The sequence below is a fragment of the Schistocerca nitens genome, chromosome 8 (assembly GCF_023898315.1).
Source record: "Schistocerca nitens isolate TAMUIC-IGC-003100 chromosome 8, iqSchNite1.1, whole genome shotgun sequence".
Taxonomy (NCBI): Eukaryota; Metazoa; Arthropoda; class Insecta; order Orthoptera; family Acrididae; genus Schistocerca; species Schistocerca nitens.
In genome coordinates this window covers 26619812-26644738 of record NC_064621.1, presented here as the reverse complement: position 1 = coordinate 26644738, position 24927 = coordinate 26619812, and the positions used below count along the sequence as shown (strand labels likewise).

Here is a 24927-nt window from a genome sequence, read left to right as displayed (position 1 = left end):
TGACTAAGCATGAATGGTTAAGAGGACTAATGCAAGACTGTAAAAGAATGCATGAAGTGGAAAGATAAAATATGCATATACAAAAGTGAAGGAGACCTTTGCAGAAAAGAGAAGTACATTTATGAATCTCAAGAACTCAGATGACAAGTCAGTACGTATCTAAAAAGAAAAGCCTGAAGGGCAAAAGGAATGTACAGAACCAATTTTATAGGAATAAAAGAGAAAGTAAATGAAGATGAGATGGAAGATACACTATTGCAACAAGAATTCGACAGACCTACTTAGACTGTAAGAGGTAAGTCAAAACAAGACTCCTGGAAGTAGTCGATATTCTCTCAGAATTACTGATATACTTGGGAGTGCCAGTAATGACAAAACTATTCCTCCAGCTGTGCAAGATGTATGAGACAGATGAAATAACTTCAGACTTTAACAAGAATGTAATAATTCTGATTCCAAGGAAGACAGGTACTAACAGGTATGAATATAACGAAATATCAGTTTAGTTAGTCACACTTGCAAAACATTCGTACAATTTTTTTACAGAAAAACTAGTAGAAGCCAATTTTGGGGAAGACTGCTTTTGGAGACAAAGATGTAGGAATGCATGAGGCAATGATGACCCAACGACTTATCCTAGAAGATTGGTTGAAGAAAGGTGAACCAACATTGAATTGTTTCGAGACTTAGAGAAAGCTTTTGACGATGTTGATTGGACCATAATGTTTGAAATTCTGGAGGTAGTACGAATGAAATACAGGGAGCAAAAGGTTATTTTCAGCTTGTACAAAAAACTGACAGTAGCTGTAAGTGTGGAATGATATGAAAGGGAAGCTGTATGATAAGAGGGTGAGACAGGATTGTAGCCTGTCCCACGTGTTATCTAATCTGTACATTGAGCAAGCAGTAAAGGAAACCAGCGGTAAATTTGGAAAGAAAATAAAAGCTTGTGGAGAAGAAATAAAAACTTTGAGGTTTGCTATCACTTCATAACTATGCCAGAGGCCGCAAAGTAAAATCAAAAAAAGTAAAACAGAGGTAATGGAATGTAGTAACAGTAAACCAGGTGATGCTGAGGGAACTAGTTTAGGAAATAAGACACTGAAATAAGTAGAGGAGCTTTGCTATTCAGGCAGCAAAATAACTGATGATGGCATAAGTAGATATGATACAAAATACTGATTGGCTACAGCAAGAAAAGCATTTCAGAAGAGGAGGAATCTGTATACATATAAAATTAATTTAGTGTTAAGAAGCCTTTTCTGAAGATATTTGTCTGGAGTGTAGCCTTATATGGAAGGGAAACATGGACAATAACCAGTTCAGGCAAGAATAGAACAGCAGTTTTTGAAATGTGATGATAATAAGTATGCTGAAGACTGAATGGGTAAATCGAATAAATAATGAGAAGGTACTGTACTGAACTGGGAAAAAAGCAAATTTATGGCGCAACCTGATGAAAAAACCAATCAGTAGATATTACACTTCTGATGCATCACACAATAATTAATTTCATAATAGACAGAAGCGGTGGTAAAAATTGCAGAAAGAGACCACGGGATGAATACAGTAAGCAGGTTCAAATCAATGCAGGTGGCAGTAGTTATTCAGAGACAAAGAGGCTTGCTACATCAGACTGAAGGCCACAACAGCAACCAGAGTAATAAGTGGATTTACGGCTTGCCAGATGTTTGGAATGGCGGGAAAGGACATTTAATTTGATTTTTTGTTGTGAGGTACAGTGTTCTAATGGAAAACACATCTGTGATGCGGGTATATTACAGCTTCTCTTACATACCATTACATTCATAAAGCAAGTTAGGATACCCACAATATTTTAAGGTTTTTGGCTGCAAAATACATCAAAAATGAATTGGGCTAGTAGTTATAAAGCACTGGCATACTGAAGCTCATGAGGCATGTCAAGATGGCTCAGTGGAAGCTGAGTCATTTGGCAAGGACAGCCTACCACACCTCAGTAATTGCAACACAAGGAATTTTGTCAGTTGACATGAGGTGTTGCTGCGAAACATGGCAGTGCTACTCACATTCTGCAGTTCAGCATTGACGTTAGCAGCCTGCTGCTGGTGCTTAAGGGTCAGCTTCTCCCTCTCCCTGTCCTGCCTCATGTCAGCCACATTCCTCTCTTCCACAAACTTCCTTGTATTGTTCTGCTGCTTCTCACGTAGTGTGCGCTCTCTCTCTCCTTTCTTTAATGACTTGTCCTTGCTGACTGTCCTCATTGTTTCGATGGAGATTTTTGCTTGCTGAGTGTACATCTTCTTCAGTTCCCTGAAAATTATATTCGAATGACAACAAACTGCTGCTGAATGAAATGACTGTGAATATCTGTAAGATGCCGTGTTCAGTTTTCTGAGATGTATTGAAAAAAATAAATAAATAAACAAATAAAATGATCTAATTGTGCCAGTGTTATCACTAAGATGCAAAGATGTTTTGAATCAATCCCATAACTACATAAATCTGTAGTTGTTAATGTGGATGTTACTGGCTTAAAACTGAATATTTGAAAACATTTTTGTATTGATATGTGTTTGTTACAGATATTTCTGTAGGTGGCATCATCTATCCCCCATTTAGTCCACATTTAGCTAGTATTCTCCAACAGATAAGTATTTTTCCTACCTTTTATTCTGAGAAAGCTCCCTCTCATAGTCAATAGTGCACTGAGAATATTCTTAATCATGTATTGGCAATATAATACTATGAAAAGAGTAGTTGCTACTCACTATATGATGCTGAATTGCAGATAGATACAGCAAAATACCTGTCAGCAAGTAATTTTTTGGCCAAAAGTCTTCACCAGAAATAGACAACAGACTGACAGACAAACAAACACACACACACACACACACACACACACACACACGACCACTGTCTCTAGCTGCTGAGGCCAGACTGCGAGTAGCAGCGCATGATGGGAGAAGTAAACTGAGTGGTGGGGTTAAGGAGAAGGCAGGGGTGAGGAGGGGGAGGGATAGCAGGGTAGGGGTGGGGGACGGTAAAGTGAAAGTGCTGATTGTGGGAGCATATAGGGATGAGGTGGGGAGCGGGAAGTGAAGCTAGGTGCAATCAGGAGGTTAGACAGAGAGCAGGGGGCAGGAGCAGTGGAAAAGGAGAAAAATAAGAAGACTGGGTGCATTGGTTGGTAAAGAGTGCTGTGTAATGCTGGAAAATAAACAAGGAATGGGATAGGTGAGTAAAAAACAATGACTGACAAAGGTAGAGGGCAGGAGGGTTACGGGAATGGAGGATACATTGCAGGGGAAGTTCCCACCTGTGCAGTTCAGAAAGGCTGGTGTTGGTAGGAAGGACCCTGATGCCAAAGGCTCTGAAGCAGTCATTGATATGAAGAACATCGTGCTGGGCAGTGTACTCAGCAACAGGGTGCTCAGCACAGTCACGAACCTTTCCTCCAATAGCCTTAGCCCCACAGAAATATCAGTCCCTTCCAAGTCCTCACCTTTTGCCGCACTCCCAAATTATAGTCATGCAGGACTTGTTATAGACCCTCTCTCCTTCTCCAGGTGTCTACAGTGGAAACAGTTTTCCTCCACCAACCCTACCAGTCAGAGTCAACCAAAGACCAATGTTTAATCATGCCTGACTCAGTTCACTCCTCCATCCAAACGTCATGCACCCCCACTGCCCCAAAATCGTCTCCTGTAACTTTTCAGAATTTCTTAACCTTGAACCTTGTCTCACGATCATTCCCTGACTCCCTCAATATGCAAGCAAACCTTACTTCCGCAGAAAGAACTGCAATCCACCACCTAAAATCTGTTCCTGCCAACTGTCAGATTCATGCCTGGTCGTCGTTATTACAGAGGTCATAGAGTGGGTCTCCTGTTTATAAAGCTACAGATAATGTGTTAGTGACTACATCATCTAAAGTTGGTGCCCAAGTTATTTTGCAAGGGCCATCGTTGTTTGTCGGTTGTGTCTTCAACTTTACTGAGATTAAAATTGATGACGAGAAACACGGTAATGGTTGGGTAACTGCTGCTGAAGTACATTGTTCTGATGCTCAAAAAGTTGCTGGTCTTGATGATTTCAGGAGTCATGATGTCTTGCTTATTGGACATTTCAGATTGGAGAGGCATATAACAAAGATATAGGCCGTTCGTATCTCGTTTCTAGTATGCATTTGATTTTGAGGACCAGGAATCATTATAAGACAAGTGAGACTGAGGGAGTTTTCATTTGGTTTACAGGTGATTTAAACTGTAAAACTATTAAGATTATTGGTAATGTAACATTTTATTACTGAAATTGAAAAATAAAGGTTAATAAAACTACACACTGGTCTTTCCAAAAGCCAAGAAATAAATTGTTTTCCTTTTTTCTAGGCCCATAGGTTCTTTGGGTCCCATGGTTCTCAACACAGTACACTGATAACATAGTGTACCTGCTGACAAATGTACTAAGGTGGTTTGGTTAGAGGGTGGTGTGGGTGGAAAATCCGTGTCATAAATTCTGCGAGCATTGGCCTTGGAGATGTTACAGCATGTTATGTAATCTAGTGTAAATAGCACGGGACCTTGAGTGCTCTCCAGTCTCTCCTCATATCCTTACGCCCATCCCAGTAGCATTCCCTATTGTCCATCAGTGTCCTCACCCTCCCCAGAGTCCATAACTCTCCTCACTCCTGCCACCCCCCCACACTCATACCTTCTACATCCATAAACCCAACCACCCAAGACACCTCATTGTGACCAGTTACTGTGCCATAATGAGAGAATCTGCTCTCATAGACCAACACCTCCAGCCTATTACCCGCCCTACCCTCCTTTATCAAAAGGTACCCACCATTTCCTTCACCGACTCTCCACAGTTTCTGTTCCTTTACCACATGGTGCCATACTTGTCACTGTTGATGCCATATCACGAACAACACCAATGCCCATGGCTTTACCACTATTAAACACTACCTTTCACAATGCCTGATGGATTCCAAATCTATAACCCCCTTCCTAGTCACCCTGACCAACTATATCCTCATCCACGATTACTTCTCCTCTAAAGGCATCACCTACAAACAAATCCAGCATATTGCTATGGGTACAAGCATGGCACCATCCTATGCCACCTATTCATGGGCCATCTAGAGGAATTCTTTCTAACCACCCAGAATCCCAATCCCAAACCCCTCACCTGGTTCAGATTCACTGATGGCATCTTCATGATCTGGTACTGATATATAACCTTAACATCTTCTCCCCCATTCACTTCACTTGGTCCTCCTCAGCCCAACAAGCCACCTTCCTCGATGTTGACCTCCACCTCAGTGATGGCTACAACAGTATCTCCATCCATAGCAAACCTACAAACCACCAGCAATACCTCCACTTTGACAGCTGCCACCCATTCCATACCAAGAAGTCCCTTTCATACAGCCTAGTATCTGTGTCTGTCGCATCTATAGTGATGAGCAGTCCCTCTCGAAATATGACAAGTGTCTCACTGAGGCCTTCACAAGCTGTAATTACCCTCCCTAACCTTGTACAAAAACACATCTCCTTTGCCTCATCTCTCCAGTCACCCACCACTCCCACTGTCTGGCCACAAAGGAGCATTCCCATCGTGACTCAGTACCACCCACAACTGGAGCAGCTGAATCACATTCTCCAACAGGGTTTCGAATACCTCTCGTCATGCCCTGAAACAGGGAATGCCCTATCTACTATCCTTCCCATCCCTCCCACAGTGGTATTCTGCCACCCACAAAACCCACACAATATCCTTACCCATTCCTACACAACCCCTGCTCTTAACCCCTAGCCTCATGGTTCATATCCCTGTAATAGACCTAGATGCAAGATCTGTCCCATACATCCGCCCACCACCACCTACTCCAGTCCAGTCACAAGCATCACCTTTCCTATCAAACGTGTGGCTACCTGAGAAATCAGTCATGTGTTCTATCACTGTGCTGCATTCTACATGGGTGTGAAGTGCAGTGTTACATGCAGTGTGCTAGTGATTGTCATTTGTAATTATTATCTCTGGCACAGTCTCTGATTTGTGTTTCCTCATTTGTTTTTATGCTGTTCTGTTGCTTAATTTTCTAGTAAAGGAGTCGTATGAGTTACAGTGTGTTTTTATGTTGCAATTAAGTAAATACAACTTGTCCCACAACACTGGCGACCCCAACGTGATGTCCGATGGTAACTAACGTGAAATTCAATTATCACTAACGGTCCGTATCATGCCATGTCACCTTAAATACAACATCCGTGTCAGCCGCGTCACGCATCTTCCGTGTTCCATTTTGCCGTAACTCACGATGGCAGACCCACTACCAACTACAGAAGTGTCTACTGGTGCAGTAATTAATCGTGTGACAGTAAAACCACCACCGTTTTGGCAACAGAATCCCATGCTGTGGTTTGCTCAAGTAGAAAGTCAATTTGTGTTAGTGCATATAACTGCAGACGAAACAAAGTACAGTTATGTAGTTGCTGCACTCAATGAAGATATGGCTGCAGAAGTACAAGATATCCTGGAGTCATCACTGAGTATTGATTGTTACACAACCATCAAGAACGCTCTGATACCCGGCTCTCGCAGTCCGAGGCGAAGAGATTGGAGAAGCTACTCCGCACAGAGGAGCTAGGCGATCGCACGCCATCACAGCTACTGCGCTGACTACATACATTAGCGAGCAACACCGTCAGTGACGACATTTTGCGAAATATTTGGCTATCGTGACTTCCCCCGGCTCGCAGAAAATATTGACAGTGTGTGCTGGCGATCTGGATACACTCGCGCAAACCGCGGATCGCATAGCGGAAATGTATCCATCCTCATGTGTCGCAACAGTTTGCTCACAACCTCGGGCAGACAACACACTTGCCGTGCTGCAAGCACAGGTTGCCGAGCTCACCACGCAAGTAACCGCATTACGGACCCAGACTACCAGCTGCCGATCTCACCGCCACGGCTCACCAGGTAAGTGCAGCTGCTCACCTTCGTCAACAAGTCTGTTGGTAGCACCGACAGTATGGTTCCGAGGTGCGCAAGTGTAAACTGCCACGTGAACAGGGAAACCCAGCAGGAAGTCAGTGATGATGGCCATTGGCTCTCCAAACGGCAGCCGTCGACTGTTTGTAATGAAACATAGCACAAAGTTACAGTATTTGGGTGACACGGGTGCTGACGTGTCAGTCTACCCATCTGCTTGTCTGCCACATCACAAATGTGATGACTGCCACCTTTTCGCAGCCAATGGTTCCACAATAACAAGATATGGTCATATCACATTAGTTATGGACTTGGGCCTGTGGCGCAGATTTGAATGGCAATTTGTTGTAGCAGATGTGATGCACCTCATACTTGGAGCACATTTTTTATAATTTTATGGACTCCTGCCTGACCTCTTGTCACCAATGCCTTCTTGACACTACTACCAACCTAGCAAGCCAAGGTTGAGTGCATTGTGTGGAAGACACAGCAGTACGAGTGGTTACTGGCGATTCTCCATTTATAGAACTCCTCAGGCAGTTCCCAGAGATCACATGCCAGACTCCCAGACTAGCACCTGTGCAGCCCTTCACAGTGCACTATATTTTGACTACACCTGGGCCACCACTACACGCTCGACTGCACTGCTTGACACCTCAGACACTGAAGATAGTTAAGCAGGAATTCTCGTACATGTTAGCACAAGGAATCTGCCGCCCATCGAGCAGTTGTTGGTCATCTCTACACGTGGTACCAAAGAAGAATAACAGATGGTGTCCATGCGGCGACTATGGACAGCTCAATGCCAGAACCATTCCAGATTGTTACCCAGTCCTGCATATCAAAGATTTTACTTTCAATGTTTACGGTAAGTCAATCTTTTCTACATTGTACTTATTTTGTGCATTTCACCAGGTACCTGTGGCACTGACGACACAGCTAAGACTGCCATCTGCACGCTGTTTGGACTCTTTGAATTTACCTGAATGCCTATTGGACTTTGTAATGCTGCCCAAACGTTTCAACAGTTCATGAACAAAGACACACGTGACTTAGACTTCTGTTATGTGTAAATTGACGACGTTTTGGTCATGTCAAATTCAGAGGCAGAACACCATCAATGTACGACAGATCTTCACTCATTTACGTGCACATGGCCTGCTCGTCAACCCGTCAAAGTGCATTTTTGGAGCAGATGAAGTACAGTTCCTAGGCTATACTATCAATGCTCAAGGCATACGGCCACCACAGGAGAAAGTAGATGCTATACTGAATATTCCCCAGCCTATGACGGTTAAAGAATTATGTAGATTTCTTGGCATAACCAATTTTTACTGTCGATTCATTCTCAATCTTGTCTTCCTAGCTGCACCACTGGATAAGTTCTTGCAAGGTTCACTGAAGCCGAAACACAAACTCCAGGGGCACAGTGAGGCCGAGTTGGCATTTAAAAAGCTGAAGACTGCCATCACAGCAGCTACATTGTTATGCACCCAGTTCCGCAGGCACCTATCGCCCTGATGGTCGATGCATCTCCAACTGCAATTGGTGCTGCACTGCAACGGCAAATAGACGGGCACTGGCAGCCCTTAGCCTTTTTGAGTAAAAAGCTATCGCCATCCCAACAGAATTGGTCCACTTATAATCATGAACTGTATGCTGCATATGCTACTATTAAGAAATTTTGTCACATGTTGGAAGGACAGAAGTTCACTCTCATCACAGATCATAAGCCACTAACATATGCTTTCTGCCAGTGTCCTGAGAAGGTATCGCCACGTTAGCTGCGACACCTCGATTATATCGGACAGAAGGAGAACTAAATGTGCCAGCTGATGCACTCTCCAGGATTGAAGCAATCACTGAAGCAGTTGATTTTGAAGCTCTCACCGTAGCGCAACAATCTGATAGTGAGCTTCGAGATTTGTTGGCGCAACCATTGGGCTTACAACTCTGCTGTATTACACTGCCACTGTCAACTGTGCTGCTGTATTGTGATGTCATCACCAACAAATCAAGACCTTTTGTGACTACTGACTTTCACCAACAGGCAATTGCCTCTTTACATAACTTGTCGCACCCTGGAATATGAGACACTACCAACATGGAGATGCGAGCTTTTGTCTGGCCACACATGGACAATCATTGCAAGCAATATGTGCGACAATGTGTGGCCTGTCAATGGAATAAAGTTAGCTGGCACATTAGGTCACCTCTTGGCACATTTCTTCCTCCAAATCAGAGATTTGATCATGTCCACCTAGACCTAAAAGGACCTCTCCCACCATTGAAAGGATACACCTACTGCCTTGCAGCCATCAATCGTTTTACATGCTGGCCCGAGGTGTTCCCGATCGCCAACATCACAGACAAAACTGTCACTACTGCATTCTTCAGGAAACGGATTGCCCATTTTGGAGTGCCGTTACAAATCACAACAGACCGAGGGAGACAGTTAGAGTCGTATTTGTTCAAAGCACTCTCTATCGTACTGGGTACAAGGCGCATTAGAACTACAGCTTACCACCCATCAGCAAACGGTTTAATTGAACGCATGCACCGCCAACTGAAAGTGTTGCTTCATTGTCACACCTCACAGCAGTGGACAGAGACGTTGCCCATTGTCCTCCTGGGTCTCCGTGCATCGCTGAAAGAAGACCTGAATGCCACGACTGCAGAACTTGTTTATGGCCAACCGATACTGCTTCCTGGCGAGTTCTTCGCTAATGTGCCAGACAACAGCATTGACACTTCAGATTTTGTACAAAAGCTGTGTACACAAATCCAGCAACTATGCCATGCTGTTCCAAGGGATCAGCAGACCCATCGTCCATTTGTGTTTGACGAGCTACGGGAATGCCAATATGTCTTCTTACAGCATGATGCAGTACGCAAGCCGCTGCAGCCACCCTACAACGGACCTTATCGTGCCATCAGTAGGGAGGACAAGACAGTAAATATTGATGTGATGGGTACACCAACCACCGTCTCCGTCAACAGGCTCAAACCAGCTTTCTGCGCTCGCTACTCTGGTACGGATGCATCTACATACACTGAGGATATGACCGAAGCTCCAGACACTCCGCTGCACATCACAGGTCAGTCTCAACAGACGTCTGAGGCTACCTCTAATGCACCATCAGCAGCCTGCACACGACCTGTTGTAACCCAGTCCGGATGACATGTCCATTTCAGCAGAAAGTACCGTTGACACTAAGGGGGGAGTGGTGAAGTGCAGTGTTATGTGCAGTGTAATACTGTGTGCGAGTGATTGCCATTTGTAATTATTATCTCTGGCACATTCTCTGACTTATGTTTCCTCATTTGTTTTTATGCTGTTCTACTGTTTAATTTTCTAGTAAAAGAGTTGTATGAGTTACGGTGTGTTTTTATGTTGCAATTAAGTAAATAGAACTAGTCTGGCATCAGGTACAACAACCAACAAACTGTCTGTCTGCATGAATGACCATTGACAAACTGTGAACAAGAAACAGTACCACCCAGTTGCTCAGTATGCTGCCTAACATGACGTTCTTCATTTCAGTGACTGCTTCACAGTCTGTGCCATCTGGAACCTTCTCACCAACACCAGCTTTTCTGAATATCGCAGGTGGAAACTCTTCCTTTGTTAGTCATTGTCCTGTTTCCTTTCCAGTTCTACACAGCCCTCTATTCCACCAATGCACCCACAGTCTTTTTACTTTTCTCCTTTTCTGCTTCCTTCCTCCAAAACCCCCCAACCCCGCTGCCAACTGTCTAACATCCTGACTGCACCTAGCTGCCCTACCTTCTTCCCAACTCATCCCAGTATGGCCCCACAACCAGCAATTTACTGTCCCCCCCCCCCCTACCCTGCTATCCCTGCCCCCTCCCCTGCCACAGCCTTCTCCTTATTGCTCCTCATCACCACCCAGTTTGCTTCTTCCATCATGCACTGCTGCTCGCAGTCTGGCCATGCCAGCCAGAGGCTGTGGTCCTGTGTGTGAGAGAGTTCTGTTTATGTGAGTGTATATTTGTATGTTGTCTAATTCTGATGAAGGCCTTTCTGGTGAAAAGATTAACTGCTGACAGTCTCTTTGCTGTGCCTATCTGCGACTCAGCATCTCCACTATATGGTGAGTAGCAACTATCCTTTTCATAATATGTCATTATTCCATTGTTTGATTTTGTATTTGCAATTTTAAGGTTACCAACTTTATATTATAATTTAGTTAATTGTAGCCTTCAGTTCTAACAATCAGAACACAGATATGTTTACAGTGTGAGTGGTTCTCTGGACCTGTTCAGTTGAAGGGACACTATATAATGTATTCAAATACATTTTGTGATGTACAGAAGTTAATTTGATTTGTAATTAAGCTTTGTAGTACTGGTATCCCCCTCTTTTATTATTTTTCAACAGATCCTCTAATGATGATGTGGTAATATGTTGAAAACAACAATGATATTACTTGTGTGACCTGCTGCACAAATATATTATACAAAGTATTTGCAAGATAATCACTGAGTTTACCTAAGGCAGTATGTCTAGTCTCAGCATTTTTGTATTGCTGCTGGTTACTGTTGATTTCACAGTGCACTATATCAACTGGAAATCAGTCACTTGCTTTCATATCAGCCTTTGAAGACTCACATTGGCTTCCTGTGTCATTTATCCATGTGCTGTGCACATTTTGCCCTGTCAAAACACAATAACATTTATTTTTAGCATTTTTACCACTGATGGTGCTGCTCATCATAACGGATGGTGCTGAACATTTTCTTGCTGGGATCTGGATGTATATGTGAAATGCATTCTGCACATTAACAAATAGTACAACATTTGTTAAGTAAACTCATCACTCTATTCAAAGAAGAAATTTAGATGCAATGATCATCGCAAGCTGGTCTTCTGCACCAGATATCAATTTTTCCAAATAATGTGTTAGAGAGATCACAGAAATTATCAGGTCACTGAAAAGCAGTACATCTTCTGGTTATGATGGTATTTCAGTCATAGTACTAAAATCTTTCGTTGATTTGGTAATGTCCTCTTGAGCTACCTTTGTAACCAGTTGAGGAGTGAAGGTGCATTTCCTGAAAGGCTGAAATTTGCATTAGCAACACCCATTTATAAAAGTGGATATAAGTAACTGATCTTCCTCCCAACTGAAGGTTTTTTTATTATAGCTTACAACAGAATATTAAACCATTTTTCTGAGAATAGTATTTTAGCAACAGGTCAGCTTGGCTTCAGAAAAGGCTTCAGCTGATTTCATGAACTCAGTTTTGGTAGAACTAAGGAATAACTATAGGCAACAAATTAAACCAACATATGGCTTTGCACAAAATACTTAATACTTTATTTTTCCAACTTGGAAAAGAAAACTCACAGAACTAACAGTCAAAGATTAAACGAAGCACACATCACTGGCTACTCACATGTTCCCACACAGCCCCCCCCCCCCCTCCCCCCAAGTTCTCATTTATCCCAGGTGCTCTGCACTTTAACTTGACTTGTCTCCTTGCTCTCGTACGGAGGCCTTTTAGCTGCGAGGATGAGGGAGCCAGTGTGGGCTGTTGCATTGTGGTTCCATGTCCTCTTGTCATGGGTTCTTCTGCCATATCATGCATAGTGAGTTCCAAACTTTGGTCCTTCCCCATCTTCTTGAGTCTCGTCATACTCCAGTTCTGGTAAGACCCATACTGGTTTTACTCCCTCTATGGACACTCTAATAGTTTTGTCATTCTGTGAGATGTCCATAGTATGGGTGCTGTGTCGTACTATCTGATAAGGTCCAGTATTTGGAAGGTGAAGTGGCGCTGTGACTGAATCTGTGTGGAGCATGACACGTGTAAGTCTGCCAACACCTTATGCATGAAAACTGGTCGCTCACCATGTCTAGATACCGTAGGCCTTCTCATTGTTTCCACACACTCACAGATTTCATGTATTAGTGATGAGAGGTTTCTTAGCATTGGTGATGCGGCAGTGGTTAGGTAATCAGCCGGGATTCTCAGTGGTTCCCCATACACCAATTCTGCCACTGAGGCACTGCTGTCCATCTTGTATGTGGCCCATAGTCCAAGGAGAACCAATGGTAATGCCTCTGTCCAGATTCTCTGATGACACGTGAGAGGTGCCTTCAATGTCCTGTGCCACCTCTCCACCATACTATCGCTCGCTGGATGGTAGCTCGTTGTATGGTGGTGCTGGAACCTACATAAATCAGCTAGCTTGTTGAACAGACTAGACTCAAACTGGCAGACTTGACCTATTGTGATATGAAGGGGGCACCCAAAGCAAGCTAGCCACTGAGAGACAAACACCTTTGCAACATTTCTGCCGCTATGCCAGTGATCAGAATGGTCTCTGCCCATCTCGTGCATCCGTCTACCACTGTTAACATGTATTTATAGCCATCCGAAACTGGAAGTGGACCCACTAAGTCCAGATGGACATGGAAAATCTTGCTGGTGATCCTGTGAAATTCCCAATTTCTGCATGAACGTGTTGTCCTATTTTGCAGCACTGACACTGTAGGCATCAGCGAGTCCTTTTTAATTGATAGCCAGATGAAACATACTGTCCAGTGACTTGATCGTGGAATTTGCCCTGGGTGTGCCAGGTCATGAACACTGCCAAATGATGCCTTACGAAATTGTTGGGGAATGTATGGGCGTGGCTTCTGCCGTGATATATCGCACCTTAACTTAAGCCATCTTCCTGGCATGAGTACCAGCTGTAAGTGTAACCCTGTTGTGTGGTCTGCCAATAACTTTTGTAGATCCAGATCTGCTTCCCGTGATGTAGTGAGTTCTTCGTAGTTTATTGTGGTGGTCACACCACAAACACAAGAAAAGTAATCTGCAACCAGATTCTCCGCACCTCTGATGCGTCTTATACCTGCGGTTAATTGAATGACAAACTCTGTGCCAGAACTGCCTTTGTGAGCACTTATCGCTGATGTTGCTGAAAGGTTTATGATCAGTGAAAATTGTTACTGGCCCGGCTTCAATATTCGGGCAGACATGTTTGATGCTTTCATATATTTCCAACAACTCTCTGTCATATGCACTCCATTCTGTCTGTCAGAGTTGGAGCTTCTTTGAGAAGAAACTAAGAGGTTGCTAATGTCCACCAACCTGCTGTTGCAAGGCTGCACCAATTGCGACCTGGCTCACGTCTACTACAATACTCAATGGTACACGAGTAACATTGCCTCCTCTAAGCTTCTTTGCAAGTTGCCAAAAGCTTTGGTTATTTCTGATTTCTGGTGTCCGTTGCAGCTTTCACATTCCGGTGGTATTCTTGCCAGCAGTGCGTTCGTAAGTGGTACCTGTGTTTCGGCAGGAACTGGTAAATGACACTGGTAAAAATTTACCATACCGAGTTAATGCCTAAGTTGTTTGTAGTCTGTAGGTTTAGGTAGGTTGCACAACATGAAGATCTTCTCCGGTAATGGCTGTATACTGTCAGCTGAGACTACATAACCGAGGCAAGTTACTTGACTCTTGGCCATGATGCATTTGTGTTCATTTAGCATTACTCCATACGTATCAAGCCTTTGTCGTACTTCCTGAATAGGTCTATATGTGATTGCATACCCTCTGAGAATACCAAAATATCATCCAGATATGCATAACAGAAAGGCAATCCCTGGAGCACTTCATCAATGAATCTTTACCAGGATTGGGCCGCATTTTTGAGTCCGAATGGCATAAAAGGAAATTCGAACAGCCCAAAGGGTGTGATCATCGCCGTCTTTGCCATGTCAGGTGTAGCCACAGGAATCTGATTGTATGCCTTACGACAATCCCGTACTGAGAATACTTATGCACCCGCTAGAGGATAGGTAAACTCTTCAATATTTGGTATGGGGTACTTGCTCAGGATTGTTCTTGTGTTCACTCGGTGGTAGTCGCCACAGGGACACCATGTGCCATCTTCCTTACACATTAGGTGGAGAGGGGACGCACAAGAACTGTCAGACCTTGTTATCACCCCAGCTTGGAGCATCTCCTCAAATACCGCTTTTGTCTCCACTAATCGCTCTGGGGCTAATCTGCGGACGTGTCTTGTTACTGGTGGTCATGGTGTGGTGTGTGTATATAAAGCACTGTACTATGTTTAACAACTGGAGTCTTTATGGCTTCTTGTTGGGGAGACTGTATAGCTGAGTTACTGACTTCTCCTAAAACAGCCTATGCCGTACTGCACCGAAAGCCTTGTATCGTGCCGCTATTTCATCCAGTAGTATGAGAGTTATTTGCCAAGTCCATGGTGAGAGCAAAATGAGACAAGAAATCTGCACCTAAGATTGGCTGTAAAATATCTGCCACTAGAAAACTCTACTTATAACAGGTAGATAAACCAATATCTATAGCGAGATCTTTATAGCTGTTCATGTTTACACTTGAATTGTTAACTGCTATCAATTTCAAAGGCTCCCATGTGTCCTCCTTAACAAAGCTTGGAGCCAGCAAGGTAATCACGTCCAAGACGGTGTCGATCCGGAAGTTGAGGCCTGTGAGTCTATCAACCACTTGTAATCTGTACAATGTTAGCTTATACTCCCAGGGTGATGCTGAGTGCCATAAAGGTATACTATATAAGAAGCCTTCAAGTGCCTTATCTTGACTGTGCGTGTTGCTGCCTGCAACTGTCACCTGGTTCCGCGTTCGTATATGGTGCTGTTCACGAGTGCCGCAGCCCATGGCGCATAAGAGTGGGCTGCCCTCGCCATTTAGGTGTCCGCAAGGTTTTGTTCATCTTGTAGCTTGTGGCCCGAATCGTCTGTGATACCAGCAAAAATTGTCAGTGTAAGCTTGATCCTGTTTGGAGTGTGACCTCTTCTCGTTACTGGTGGACCTGGTGGACGTCTGCGGCTCCAAATCATGTAGGCAAGTAGCCGTACTTTCCATCACGTCTTGCAGTTTCCTGATCCCCTCATCAACGCCTGGTTTTTGTCTGTAACCTGTGGCTGCACAGCTTAACTTCGATTCTTCTAACCATTCTGATTAGTCATCACTGGCCTCCATTGCAGAAGTGGCAGATGACATTGCTACAGATGCTACGAGTGTCAACTGTAGAGTAGCGAAAGCTCTGTCAGCTATTTGCAGTTGTTTGTCAAGAGACTGTCATTTTTACGCAATCAACATCAATTGAACTTGATGAGGAAGCTGCCGTTGCCAGACGTGCAGTAACAATTCATTCGGCATCATGCTTGCATCGACTATAGTGAGTAAATGTCTCCAAAATTCAGATGGACTTCTGTTCCGCATTTCTCCTGATACGTCACCTGGGAAAGTCGCTGTTCAAGTAATTTCATGCAGCGAGCGACCAATGCCATTTTAAGTGTGGTGTATGGGCTGCTTAGGTGTGAATGGAGCCGCTCTTAACTGCAACCATGGCACAGTTAATGGTGCATTCGTGCGTGAAAAATCATCGATGTGTGACTATGTGGTGTGGCTGCTACTACTGGCATTTGCAAATTCATGGATTCTGCTTTGCTATCATTCTTCAGCACTGCAAGCTCTAAAAGCCCAATCTGTTGCTTTAGCTGTCGCATTTCACTGTTTGTTACTTGCAGAATTTTGTTAGCTTCTCCATCTTTGGAGGAACTGTCACACAATATTAAGTTGCGAGAGTTTTTCTTGTTTTTGCTGGGGTCACCAAATATGTTGGCAAAAAATTAAACCCACATACAGCTTTGCACAAAATACTTCATTTTTCCAACTCAGAAAAGAAAACTCACCGAACTAACAGTCAAAAAGTAAAAACTTATATCTAACATCTGCTGCACTTGCATGGAGTAAACGAAGCATGAGTCACTGGTTACTCCCATATTCCCACATAACAAATACTCTGTTAGCACTTTCTGTAATCTTGTCAAGCACTTCACATGTGTAGCTTGTAAGATTCTACAGATGATACTAAAATGGTGTGGTATTAAAAGCATTCCACTCACATGAAAGGAATCTTATCCTAACAATAGAAAACAGAGGGCCACATTAAGAAATAGTACGACACAAATAAGAGTAAATTCTCAGTGAAGCAACACTAAATATGGTCCCACTACTGTTTCTGGCCTACGTAAATGATGTACCTGGTGCTCTTCAGTAACTATAAGATTTGCTGATGACACAGGAATATTAATAAAGGGCCTGACACATTCATACTACAAACAGCCAAAAGAATAATGGAGCAGGTTTACAACTGGTTCACAGCAAACAATTTAAACTTCAAAACTTCCTAGCAGATTAAATCTGTGTGCCGGACCACGACTCAAACTAGGGATCTTTGCCTTTCGCGGGCAAGTGCTCTACCAACTGAGCTACCCAAGCACAACTCACGCCCCGTCCTCACAGCTTCACTTCTGCCAGTACCTCGTCTCCTACCTTTCAAACTTTCACTCTGCAGCGGAATGTGCACTGATATTAAACTTCCTGGCAGATTAAAACTGTGTGCCAGACCGTGACTTGAAGTAAGGACCTTTGCCTTTCACAGGCTAGTTCTGCAAGGCTCACAGGAGAGCTTCTGTAATGTTTGGAAGGTAGGAGGTGAGGTACTGGCAGAAGTGAAGCTGTGAGGATGGGGTGTGAGTCGTGCTTTGGTAGCTCAGTTGGTAGAGCACTTGCCCGCAAAAGGCAAACGTCCCGAGTTCGAGTCTCGGCCCGGCACACAGTTTTAATTTGCCAGGAAGTTTCATATCAGAGCACACTCCGCTGCAGAGTGAAATTCTCATTCTGGAAACATCCCCCAGGCTGCGGCTAAGCCATGTCTCCACAGTATCCTTTCTTTCAAAAGTGCTAGTTCGGCAAGGTTCCGCAGGAGAGCTTCTGCAATGTTTGTAAGATAGGAGATGAGGTACCAGCAGAAGTGAAGCTGTGAGGATGGGGCGTGAGTCGTGCTTTGGTAGCTCGGTTGGTAGAGCACTTGCCTGCATAAGGCAAAGGTTCCGAGTTCGAGTCTCAGTCCGGCACAAAGTTTTAATCTGCCAGGAAGTTTCACATCAGCGCGCACTCCGCTGCAGAGTGAAAATCTCATACCAGTTTAAACTTCAATCATATAAAGAGTCATCTTCTATACTACCATATAAAGCCAAATTGGTGTTTAACGTTGTTACCAAAAATATCAAAAACTTCTTGACCAATTTACTTCATATATTTGCCCAAAGCTCTAATATAGATTCCAACAAGCATAAGCTGTATACATTTTAATACATATGGTATATAACTGTGTATGTAATATATAAAGGGGAACAGTTGTCACCAAACTTCTCAAAAAAATTCTTGACTGATTTACTTCAAATTTTTACACAACCCTCTAATAAATGCTGGAATGGACAAAGCCTATATATTCTTCCAAAGTATACAGTATAGTATATAGTACATAAAAATGGAAATGTTAGTATCAAAAGTCTCTAAACATTATTGACCAATTTATTTCAAATTTTTCCATGATAATCTAACAAACATTCAGACTGACTTGTAGTCTGCCGAGCATTGGAGGATGATGTTAGTTCCCCCTACAGTTCACTGCCTGTCCTGTTTTATCAGTCTGCCCAGCCTACGACATCTGTAATGATGGGTGGCCACCTAATTCCATGATGTCTGTCCATGGTTTCACCATGTGTTGAAGACACTCGCCACAGCACTCCTCAAAAACCCGACACGTTGTGCAGTTCCCAAAGGGATCATGCTGAGCCTCCAGACCATCACAATCTGCCCTTGGTCAAATTCAGACAGATCACATGCATTCCCCATTCTACACACGGACAGCACACTCATTGATACAACATACACTGTGCTTGTGTCTGACTATCAGTCATTCCTCGTGAGGTGATGCTGCTATCAACTGGATGAGTTTATATTGAGAGTAGGTCAGTGGTTATAATGTTCTGGCTGATCAGGAGGTTATGGACAGAGAGGGGTGGAGGGAGGAGGAGAGGGATAAAAAGAGGTGTAAGGCAAAGAAGGACAGAAAGAAATAGACATATATCTGATTCCTGGACATATTTAGCAGTTGCAAAGCATTGCTGGATCTGCTGGTATTATACAATTCGAAACAAATCAAAATAATTTACAGATTAATGGACATACTGAAAGAGGCTCTATGTGTATAGTTCCCAGACATCCAGATGGATAACAAACTGAGATAGCACCAGCGTAGGGATTATTTAATCAAAATGCCCAGTACTGCTGGCTCTGCACTCAGAAATATGTCTCACTGTGTTGACCTGCAGACGGGATTGCTAGCATACTCAGCATGCTTTCACTTATCACTTTTCTGTGACATAACCTCTGACACAATACAGCTAAGATCAAGAAAATTTTTATTCTACAGAAGCACACAGTAAGGACATTGTGTAAAGATGATAACTAAACATCTTGCAGAAACCTCTTCAGGGACCTGGAGTGTGTTACACTCTTGTGCCAATACATACACCGACTGGTGGTATTTCTGCTAAATAACAAGAGTGAATTCAGGATGAACTGTGAAATTCACAACTGCAACACTAGAAGCAAAGTACATATCCATATAGAATATGCATCCCTGTCTAGGATTCAGAATAGAGTTTTATATACTGGTGTAATATTATATAAATATATGCTCGCAGGCATCTGGCAGAAAATTTAAAATCCCAAAAGATTCAAAAACAAAATAAAAGTGTAAGCACGAGCTGCTCCTTCTACAGTTCATTAGAATATTTGGAATTACGGGAAATGTAAATGCTACAATATTCCAATGTTTATGTTAAACAGATTTTGAGATTGCCAATTATTTATCTACTTATTTAAAAAGGAGTGCTGAAAAATAATGCCTCAAAATGTTTTATTCTATTCTCAATAATGGTTAACGTATTACAGGTCATTTATATTACTCAGTCTACGTTCCCACTTTGCTGACGCAAAATGCAACCCTCTGTTGTGCTCCGAACAGTACCATGCAAAATTGCAATGTGTAATGTAACTAGCTGGTGCATGAGAAACAGTGTGCTGTAATTGAGTTTCTAACCACAAAAAACTTCTTCCACACATGGGGCACCCTCTCTTTCAGCATCACAATTCCAGACCACACACGAGTGCTGTGACATCTGGGACAATCCAACACCTCGGGTTCACCATCATCGATCATCCTCCACACAGTCCCAACTTGGCCACATCAAATTTTAATCTGTTTCCAGAATTTAATGAACAACTTCAAGGACTTCACTTTAACAGTGATGAAGCAGTGAAGGCATAGATGAGGTTGTGGCTCCATCAGCAAAACCGAACATTCTACAGTGATGCTATCAACAAACTGCTCTTTCATTGGGAGAAATGCATTCGTGATCAGGGTGGCTGTTGAGATATAAATATGTTGACATGAAGAATAAAGATGCAGAACAATAATAAAGCTTTTTATTTAAAAAGCTTTAAGAGCTTTCACATAAAAAATTCAGTGGCATTACTTTTCAGCACGCCCTTGCAGCTTTCAAATACTGCTATTATAGTCTTGGCATTTCTGCACTCAGTTCAGGGTTCCTAATCTGTTTGTGACACTATGCTTCGAAGATAGTAAGAACAATGATTCAGTCAGTGGCCAAATAAAATATTTGTTTGTGAATCACATCTTTAGGTCATAATTTTTCACAAGTCCATTGTTTTATCTAGTAAATAATATAAAAAATTAACATCCATCAAAAATTACCTGTTATGTTTCAACCTTAACTGCTTTATCTGGGAACCCTGTACATTCTCCATGATTTTATGGAGGATCTCCTAGAACATAAAGTAAAGTCACATGAAGAAATATATATTTGCTCATTTATTTACTTACTGTACTATTACTCATCATACATGAAGCCCTAGCACACTGGTTTTTCATTATCTGATGGTTAATAAATTAAAATGAAATGTTCACATTGGTATTTTTATAACTACATTCCACCAGTTTTTCTAGTTAATGATCTTTCTTGTTAACAACAAAAACTGTTGTCAACAAAATATTACATAAACATTCCACACAACTTTTGCCTCGTTTTCAGACATGTTGTATTCTTATTTTTGGGCAAAGCTCTGTTTTGGGCTAAAAGAAACTTTAAAACAGAGAAGAAGAAACCAGAATTTTAAATGTCTGTTTTTATCATCTGCTATACTATTCACAATAAAATAATTTTCTAAGTACATCACTGAGAGCAAAATTCTTTAATAGTTAACCAAAACATTTGCTTACAAACATATTCATCCTACTAAGACAATGGCACCCTTCCTTCATATGGGAGTCTCCAAGGAAGCTAAGGTGATAAGGCTCCCACCTTAGGATTACAAAAGAAGGCCTCACTGAAACCTACAGTGGAGGATATGGACTCCTGCACAGTGGAAATAGGACATTACGATGCAATGTTGTACTCAGTGAAAAATTCTTCTTTTCCATGTTGAAACACTGTGGCTGTTACATTCTTCTAAACCTACAACCACATGACAAACTGAAATTCACACCAAAGTGTCTGATAGAGAGTTCATCAAACCACTTTCATACTATTTCTCTATTGTTCCACTCTCAGAGTGTGGGAAAAACGAACACTTAAATCTTTCCATGTAATCTCTTATGTGTCTTATTTCATCACAATAATCGTTTCTCCCTATGTAAGTGGGCATCAATACAATATTTTTGCATTTGGAGGAGAAAGTTGGTGATTGAAATTTCATAAATGATTTTGGCAGAATCAATATTGCCTTTGTTATAATGATTGCCACCCTAACAATCATATCATATCCATGATCCTCTCTTTCCTATTTTGCAATAATACAAAACAAGCTAACCTACTTTAAATTTTTTCAGTGTCCTCCATCAACTGTATCTGGAAAGGATCCCACACCACATAATGGCTCTCCAGCAGAGGCTGGACAAGTTTAGTATAGGCAGTCTTGTTAGTGGATTTGTTGTATCTGTTCTGACAATAAAACAATATCTTTGGTTTGCCTTCCCCACAATATTATCTGTCTTATTGTTCCAATTTAAACTGTTCACAACTATAATCTCTACCTGTTTAGATCAAAAGACTGCCTTTAGGTATGTGTAATTTATCGAACTGAAATGAAAGGATATGTCAATGACCTCACACTTTTCATTGTTTAGGGTCAATTGTCACTTCTCATGTAATACAAATATCTTGACTAAATCATTTTTCAATTGGTTTGATCTTCTGATGACTTTATAGATTGTAAATGACTAGACTATATCATCTGCAAATAATCTAAGAGAGCTGCTTAGATTATCTTCTACATCATTTATATGGATTAGGAACAGCATGGGGCTTGTAATAGTCCTTTGGGGAATGCTTGATATCACTTGGTTTTACTTGATGACTTTCCATTACCATTAGGTACCACAAACTTTGACCTGTCTGATAGGAAATCACAAATCCAGACATACAATTGGTATGATACTCCATATGTATACAATTTGATTAGAAGCTGCTTGTTAAGGACTGTATCAAAAGCATTCAGGAAATCTAAAAGTATGGAATCCACTGGAGATACCTTGTTGATAGAATTTATTACTTCATAAGAATAAAGAATTACTCATATTCCACACAAATGGTACTTTCTGAAACTGTGCTGACTATGTATCAATATATTGTTTTCTTCAACATAATTCATACTGATCAAGCTCACTATATGTTCCAAAAATCTACTGAAAATCAGTGTATGTGATGTGGGTCTGTAATTCAGCTGATTACTCCTATTTCCTTTCTTGAGTATTGGTGTGACCTGTGCAATGTTCCAGTCTTTAGGTTCATGTCTTTCATCAAGCAAGCAATTGTATATGATTGCTAAGGATGGAGCTATTACATCAGCATACTCTGAAAGGAACCTAGCTGTATACAATTTGGACTTGAAGATTTGCCTTCTTTTAAATGACTTGAGTTACTTAACTATATCAAGGATATCTACATCTAATTTACTCATGTTGGCAGCTGTTCTTGATTCAAATTCTGGATCTTTACTTCATCTTCTTTGGTGAAAGAATTTCAGAAAACCATATTTAGCAACACTGTTTTAATGGCACCGTTTTCGATAGCCCCAGATCTTCAATATTTCCAAACTGGGGCAAAACCTTGATCAAAATTCAAGACAATCAGTTCTCCAAAAATATGTTCATTTTGTAGCACACCCCATCTTTCTGAAGAGTTTGATATGTAAAACATTTATGTTCAAGGAAATGTCCTTCTATTGTACGTCACTGTATTTCGCTCCGCAGAATTCAAATGTGTATACTTTGTAATGGATGCCATCAAACCTATATTCAGGACAGTGGAAGTTAAAATGTCCTGTGGTGCCTCTCCTGCCCCTAAGTCAGTCAGTTTGACATCCTAGCCTCCCTTCTGTCGGGAGAGTTAATTTGGAGTTGGAACGGCTACTTGGGTGGGGTGCGGCGTCACATATTGGTTTGGTTCCTGTTGATTCTCTCAGTAGGTGGTATTATACTAGACATGGCCTACACCTCAACAGGAAAGGGAAGGGTAAACTGGCTGGGCTAATAGCAGGAAATGTAGGGGGGGGGGGGGGCGGGAGGCACTGCCAAAGTGGTAATATACCAGTGATCATATGTGTTGGAGCAGACCATTTTTCGGATAGGTAGGACAGAACGAAGTCAAGTTCTGAGAGAAGTAAAGATTGAAACAAACCTTCAGTTTGAGAAAGGAATCAAACAGCATAATCCTGGCACACTGGGTCAGCGAACACAGCTGTTGGTTAAAAATTTACAGCAATCAGCAGAAATTTTGTTTCCACCCAATTTCATCTCAGCAAATGTGAAATGCCAACCATCTTTAGTGCATCAAAATATTCGAGGGCTTAGAAGTAAAATTAATGAACTACTTATGTGCATTGATGAATTACAGTCATCGAACCCAGTTAATGTAATCTGCCTCTCTGAACATCATGTGACCACTGGTATAAATACAGTATGTTAAACCTTACAGAGTTTAAGTTAGCCTCTTACTTCTGTAGACAAAATATAGAGAAAGGAGGAATTTCCACATTTGTTAAAAACAGTTTTAAATTTAAGAATAGATTTTACTTAGAGCAGCACTTAGAAGCATGTGCAACAGAGATAGAATTTCATAATAGGTAACCATATACAGAGCACCTTCACGAAACTTTAACCTGTTTATAAACATTCTTGAAGATTTAATATCTCATCTAAAATTAAAAAACAAAGAACTAGTGGTTGCTGGTGATTTTTATGTAGATGTCCTGAAAAACACTGTCAGTGAACAGTTACTGAAATCAGTTACATTGTCATTCAATTTAATTTCTACTGTGTATTTCCCAACTAGGGTATACAAATGTTCTAAGACTGCCATTGATAATATCTTTATAGACAATTCTAGGAAACTAAGCCACATTACAAAACCAGTAGTAAATGGGCTATCTGACCATGACATGCAACACCTAACATTAAATTTTGAAAATTGTCAGGGTAAAACATCTATCAGAACTGAGTACAGAAGGCCAATAAAACAGTCAAAAACTGAGAAATTTAGGAGATTGCTCAAAGAAATTAATTGGATGGATCTTTACAGCATCAAAGACACAAATGGAAAATATAAAACATTCATTAATAAAGGTAGCACCTTATTTGAAAACTGTTTTCCCCTGAGGGTGAATCAAATGAAGCAGAAGTCAAATAAGAAACCATGGATCACGCAAGGGATAAAGATATCAAGTGAGACAAGAAGGAAACTCTATCTGATATGCAGGGACACATTTGATACTAGCATTATAGCTTATTACAAAAATTACTGCAAAATATTGAAGGAGGTTATCCAGAAATCTAAACATCTGCATTATGAGAAGAAGATAAATACATCCCACAATAATATAAAAACAATATGGGATATAGTTAAGTCAGAGACAGGTAGAACCAGAAATGAGGAGGAACAAATAGCTCTAAAAATAAATGAAACC

The 24927-nt window shown here is 41.7% G+C and overlaps 1 protein-coding gene across 3 annotated transcripts in view; it reads right to left on the bottom strand.

Annotated features, from left to right (window-relative positions):
- The window catches only part of LOC126198524 (1-phosphatidylinositol 4,5-bisphosphate phosphodiesterase-like), a 590920-nt gene that overhangs the window by 12548 nt on the left and 553445 nt on the right, over nt 1-24927 (bottom strand). For all 3 annotated transcript variants that reach the window (XM_049934913.1, XM_049934915.1, XM_049934914.1), the window contains exons 21-22: nt 20660-20730; nt 2049-2292 (exon numbers count right to left, since the gene is read on the bottom strand). In XM_049934913.1, coding sequence (XP_049790870.1) covers nt 2049-2292; nt 20660-20730 — 315 coding nt within the window. The remainder of the gene's footprint in view (nt 1-2048; nt 2293-20659; nt 20731-24927) is intronic.